The following is a 6,632-nucleotide window of genomic DNA, read 5'->3' as shown; positions in this document are numbered from 1 at the left end:
GTAGCGCCACGCCACGAAGTCCTCTATCCCATCCGACAATGGCATTTGCAATATAAGCATGGCCAAAAAATATTTCTAACCATCACTTTATCCCATTGACCCGTGCTTGGATGAACCAATTCATTCACATGAGTTAATTGGAGTAGTCCTATTTGATACTGAAGCGTGAGAGGCACTTGGTATACTTGAACATCCTTTAGGCCGGGCCTAACAAAGCTTGGTACAGAAAATCAAGGCCCAGCCTCAATCATTGGGCATAAATTTCATGCCCAAACCCGGCCCAGTTAGGTTTCGGGCCCTCTTTCCTATTTCCAACATTTCTGAGTAGTCCGGCAATTGGGCCTAAAACTCAGGATCAGGTCAGGCCCCGTGGGGATTTTCTGTTGACACGAGTCGTGTCTACCACTCTCGCTCTCGCTCTCGCTGTCTCGCACCTCCGTTCCCCATTCACTCGCCACCGGCGGGGGGCGGCGCCGCCATGCTTCGGCTGCGGCGCAGCATCTTTACCCGCCTCCTCTCGTCTCCCTCCGCCTCTCCCATCTCCCATCTCCACCGCCTCCTCTCCGCCGTTTCCCCAAGCCCTGGACTCAATGTGGAGGAGTACCTCGTCGATCGATGCGGCCTCACCCGGGCGCAGGCAATCAAGGCCTCCGCCAAGATCTCCCACCTCAAGTCCCCCACCAATCCCGACGCCGTCCTCTCCTTCCTCGCCGGCCTCGGCCTCTCCACCGGCGACGTCTCTGCCGTCGTCGCCAAGGACCCCAAGCTACTCTGCTCCGCCGTGGACAAAACCCCCGGCGCCCGTCGTCACCGGGCTCGCCGGTCTCGGTGTCGCGCGCCTCGTGCTGGTCGCCCGCGGCGATGAATCCGCTGCAGATCCATCGTCTCCTACCTCAACTACTACCTGCCCATCTTCGGCTCCTTCCACAACCTCCTTCGAGCCTTGAAGTTCAACAATAGTCTCCTCGGATATAACCTCGAGAGGACAGTGAAACCCAACGTCACGTTCCTGCGGATTGTGCGGTCTACATGATTGCGATATTGCCAAGCTGAGCATAGCTGCGCCGAGTATGCTCACCAACAATCTGGACCGTGTCCGGGCGACTGTGGCTTGCGCCGAGCGTTTAGGTGTGCCTCGTGCCTCTCCCATGTTGAGGCACGCCCTGCACGCTCTTGCATTTGACACCGAGGACACTCTCGCCGCCAAACTAGACTACTTGAAGAAGACGTTTAACTGGTCTGATGCTGAGGTGGCCATCGCCGTGTCTAGGGCTCCGCTTGTGCTGACAAGGTCCAAAGCAACGCTGCAAGGAAGGTCTGACTTCCTCATGTCTGAGGTGGGGTTGGAACCCGCCTACATTGCTCATCGCCCAGCAATACTCTCTTATAGCTTGGAGGGCCGGCTCAGACCCCGATATTATGTTCTAAAGTTTCTTAAGGAGAATGGATTGCTACAGCGGGAGCGGAGCTACTTCTCAGCAGTCATTGTGACCGAGAAGGTGTTTGTGGACAGGTACATATGCCCACACTGATAAACTAAATGTATAGTCCTAACATAACTGTATACGTACATACGGTCATACCTTGTATTCTGTACTGTACCCTTTGTACCCCTTGTACCAATATATAAAGCTACCTGGCCGCCCGGTATGAGGCAAGGTCTACCCTACCAAACATTACCTACCCTTACTGTTTTCATGGTATCAGAGCCGGCGGCGTAACCTAGATCGGATCCGCTCGGCACCTTCTCCGCTGCACGCGATGGTGACTTCCTCATCGTCGTCGTCTATGTCTTCGGACAGCTCCAAGTCGACTGCCTCCAGGCTGTCCAACCCTACCCTCAACTTTGGCGGTGGATCATCCTCGTCAGGTGGTGGCTCGTCGGGGCCCTTCAACTTCGCCCCGATGATCACAAATCGCCTCCACCCTGGAAACTATCCATCGAAGGCCCTGTGTCACGATGATCCTTCGCAGCCATCTCCTGACCGGCTTCGTCGACGGAACGTTTCCGTGCCCGTCTGAGTCAACTCCAAATCCGGCGCATGCTACTGACAGCACGGCTCCTCCGGTGATGTACAACCCGGAATTTACTGCCTGGCATCAGCAGGATGCAGCTATACTTTCAGCCATCATGTCCACTTCAACTGAAGAGATCCAGGGGCTCATCCTCTTCGCCACATCTTCTGCAGATGCCTGGAACACCCTTGAGACGAGTTTTTCCTCACAGACAACAGCCCGATCTATGCAGATCCGTGGCGCTCTTCAGAAGTGCAAGAAGCTGGACAAGTCAATCACCACATACTACAACACGGTGAAGTCCTTGGCTGATTCATTGATGTCCATTGGGCAACCTCTCAGCACGTCTGAATTTACCGGATATCCGATGCAAGGCACAGGTGAAGAATACGACTCCCTTGTGCAGTTGGTTTCTGCGCGAGCTCTGACGGATCCCATGCCACTCCGTGATGTATATGCTCAGATGTTGGCAACGGAGCAGCGCATGGAGGAGAGGAAGGCTGAGGTTCACACTGATATGCAGATGTCTGCCAACTATGCAGGTTCCAAAACCTCGCCTCAAGGCAGCAAACCCAGCTATCAGCAGACCTACAAACCTGATCCTCGACAACAAGGGAAGCCCATCTACCCCAAGTCTGGTTTTACCCCGTCGCCACAAAACCCTACCTCTGGCTATACTGGTGGCGCTCCGACTGGCGGTGGCTCCGGCAACCGTCCTCAGTGTCAAATATGCACCAAGTTGGGGCACGTTGCCTCCTGCTGCTTCAAGCGGTTCGATCGCAAGTATCTTGGCCACGGGAATGATGGGCGCTATATGGAGAAGCAGATTGCTGCATTCTCTCGTGACTACTCACCACGGGTCTACCTCGTCCTTCCCCGTGGATCCTAGCTGGTATGCGGACACCGGCGCAACGGATCACCTCACCAACGAGCTCGACAAGCTTCATACCAGAGAACAATACAATGGCAAGGACCATGTTCACACGGCTAATGGAGCAGGTATGCGCATTACTCATATTGGTCAATCTACTCTTCCTACATCATCACATCCACTTCACCTAAACAATGTCCTCCACGTGCCATCAGTCACTCGCAACCTTTTATCCGTTAAGAAATTCTCTCTCGACAATAATGTTTTCTTTGAATTTCATCCTTGGTTTTTTCTTGTTAAGGACCGCATCACGAGGGAGGTTCTTCTTAGAGGGGGCTGCCGTGGAGGTCTCTATAGTCTTGATGTGTCTTCTGCATACAAGCATGTCTTCAGCAGTGTCAAGGTGTCCCGTTCGAGGTGGCACTCGCGTTTAGGTCATCCAGCTACTCAGATTGTTCAGCATGTGTTGCATCGTCATGAACTTCCTTCCGAGTCAGTTAATAAAGATGTAATTTGTGATGCTTGTCGCAAGGCAAAAGTCACCAGTTGCCATTTTCCCTTTCTACTCGTGTTACTACATCACCACTTGAGATTATTTTTTCGATGTTTGGGGTCCTGCTCAAACTTCGTTAGTGGACATTCATATTATGTTAACTTTGTTGATGCTTATAGTCGTTTTACATGGCTTTATCTTCTTAAACATAAATCTGATGTATTCCACATATTTCTTCAGTTTCAACAACATGTTGAACGTCTCTTGGGTCGAAAGATAATACATGTTCAAACTGATTGGGGTGGTGAATATCATAGACTGAACAAGTTCTTCCAGGACATTGGTATCTCACATCGAGTATCTTGTCCACATACACACCAACAAAATGGCACTGCTGAGCGAAAACATCGACATATAGTTGAAACAGGGTTGACACTTCTTGCACATGCCTCTGTTCCATACCGTTTTTGGAGTGATGCTTTCTCCACCGCATGCTTTCTTATTAACCGTCTTCCTAGTCGCGTTATTAATATGCAAACTCCTGTAGAACGACTCTTAGGAGAAATACCTGATTATACTTTTCTCAAAGTTTTCGGCTGTGCATGTTGGCCACACCTTCGCCCTTATAACAAACACAAACTCGAATTTCGCTCCAAAAAATGTGTCTTCCTTGGTTACAGCTCTATACACAAAGGCTATAAATGCCTTCATGTTCCTACCAATCGCATGTATATCTCCCGTGATGTCATCTTCGACGAAAATGTGTTTCCTTTCTCCCAACTCCCAGCCACTACCACTTCACCAATTTCTTCCACTATTCCTCTCACTCCTGACCAATTTGATGATGTAGCATATACACCTTTGCTCTTAGCTAATCATGATGCAGGGAAGCACCGTGGCGCACGCCTGGAATTGCTCGATCCTCCAGCTCCCACTACGGACGACGCTCACGTCGCACTCGACGACGATCTGCATGGCGGTCCGCTACACCCCCATGCAGGACCGCACACGTCGCCTAGCCTGGACGGCTTCGTCACGCCTCCACGCTCGCGCGCTTGCGGCCCAGTTCGTGGCAGCTCATCTGCCTCGCCTGGAGCAGCTGCTGCCTCTCCTGGCGCTGAGTCCAGTTCCTCTGTGCTGCCGGTAGCCTCACCGACGCAGCCTGCGGCCATTCCTGTGCAAGCCCCTGCTCAACAAGGAGTTACTACACGCCTTCAGCGTGGCATACGTAATCCCAAGAACCGTACAGATGGTACTATTGCCTGGTCTGTTTCTCGTCAGGCACATCTTGCTGATCTCACTACTGCAGAACCTACTGATTATCGTCTAGCTATGGCTTGTCCTCATTGGCGTTTGGCCATGGAAGCCGAGTTTTCAGCTCTTCAAACTAACAAGACATGGAGGCTTGTTCCCCCAGTTTCAGGTGTCAACATTATTGACTCTAAGTGGGTGTTCAAAATTAAGCACAAGGCTGATGGTTCTATTGAACGGTACAAAGCACGTCTTGTCGCCAAGGGGTTCAAGCAACGTTATGGGCTCGACTATGAAGATACATTTAGTCCAGTTGTCAAGCCTACTACCATTCGCCTGCTATTATCTCTGGCTCTTACCCATGGGTGGCATCTTCGTCAGCTGGACATACAGAATGCATTCCTACATGGAATTCTTGAGGAGGAAGTTTATATGCGTCAACCTCCTGGTTTTGCAGATCCTAGTAAGCCTCACCATCTATGTCGTCTTGATAAGGCACTTTATGGGTTGAAGCAAGCTCCAAGGGCATGGCATGCGCGTCTCACCACTGTTCTTGGTGGTCTTGGCTTCACATCCTCCACAGCTGATACATCCCCTGTTCATCCCGAGGCGTCCCGATATTACACTCTACCTCCCTGGTTTATGTGGATGACATTATTGTTGTCAGTTCTTCTGCAGTTGCTGTTGATCGCCTTCTTCATCAGTTGCGCAGTTCTTTTGCTCTGAAGGATCTTGGAAGACTCAATTATTTTCTTGGCATAGAAGTTCAGTTTTCTGATGGTTCCCTAGTTCTCACTCAGCGCAAATATGCCTCCGAGCTGCTGCGCCGTGCTGGCCTCTTGAAGTGTGGTCCAGCCCCTACACCCATGGTTTCTTCTGAGAAGTTGTCCTCCATGGATGGTATTCTTCTCTCTCCTGAGGAGTCTAGTAAGTATCGCAGCATTGTGGGCGGTCTACAGCATCTCACCATGACAAGACCGGACTTGTCTTTCTCGGTGAATAAGGTGTGTCAATATCTTCATGCCCCTCGGAGTACCCATTGGTCAGCAGTTAAGCGCATCTTACGCTATGTTCAGGCTACCTTATCTGATGGCTTACAGTTGAGACGTCCTACTATGTCTCCTGATCTTTTGTCTGCCTTTTCTGATGCTGATTGGGCTGGCGATGCTGATGATCGTCGATCAACGGGGGGTCATGCTATCTTCTATGGTGGCAATCTCATTGCTTGGAGTGCTAGGAAGCAAGCTACTGTCTCTCGTTCGAGTACGGAGTCTGAGTACAAGGCTCTTGCTAATGCCACGGCTGAGCTTATTTGGGTACAAGCACTACTTGGTGAACTTGGTGTCCCACAGACTGCCTCGCCAATACTTTGGTGTGATAATATTGGTGCAACATATCTCTCTTCAAACCCGTTTTTTCATGCACGTACGAAGCATATCGAGGTGGATCATCACTTTGTTCGTGAACGGGTTGCTCGGAAGTTGCTCCAAATTAAGTTTATCTCCTCCAAAGATCAACTTGCTGATATCTTTACCAAGCCTTTACCACTGCCATTATTTCAGTTGTGTAGGCGCAATCTCAACCTTCATAGCTCGGCTGAGATTGAGGGAGGGTGATAAACTAAATGTATAGTCCTAACATAACTGTATACGTACATACGGTCATACCTTGTATTCTGTACTGTACCCTTTGTACCCCTTGTACCAATATATAAAGCTACCTGGCCGCCCGGTATGAGGCAAGGTCTACCCTACCAAACATTACCTACCCTTACTGTTTTCACACACAAGGAAGCTGCACCGCACCTTGCTCAAGACTATGCAACACTTATGGAGGCCAAGTGCCGACTAGATTCAGATTTGCATGAACCAACAACAGCCATGAAATTCTGAAACCATGTATGGCGTGACATAAATTTTCGCTTGTGCAAGTTTCAAACTCCTTATGTAACTCTTACTTTCATTCCTTGATTCTCATATGTCCATGTCATCATTCAGTAGA

The 6,632-nt window shown here is 50.3% G+C and overlaps 1 protein-coding gene across 1 annotated transcript; it reads left to right on the top strand.

Annotated features, from left to right (window-relative positions):
* The first annotated feature begins 478 nt into the window (after window positions 1-478).
* Window positions 479-1,532, top strand: LOC127307924 (uncharacterized). The gene is made up of 2 exons (XM_071822125.1): window positions 479-814; window positions 1,050-1,532. The coding sequence occupies exons 1-2, from the start codon at window positions 479-481 to the stop codon at window positions 1,530-1,532; spliced, it is 819 nt and encodes a 272-aa protein (XP_071678226.1).
* Window positions 1,533-6,632: the final 5,100 nt, after the last annotated feature.

The sequence above is a fragment of the Lolium perenne genome, chromosome 6 (assembly GCF_019359855.2).
Source record: "Lolium perenne isolate Kyuss_39 chromosome 6, Kyuss_2.0, whole genome shotgun sequence".
Taxonomy (NCBI): Eukaryota; Viridiplantae; Streptophyta; class Magnoliopsida; order Poales; family Poaceae; genus Lolium; species Lolium perenne.
This window is presented reverse-complemented; position numbering and strand designations above follow the sequence as displayed.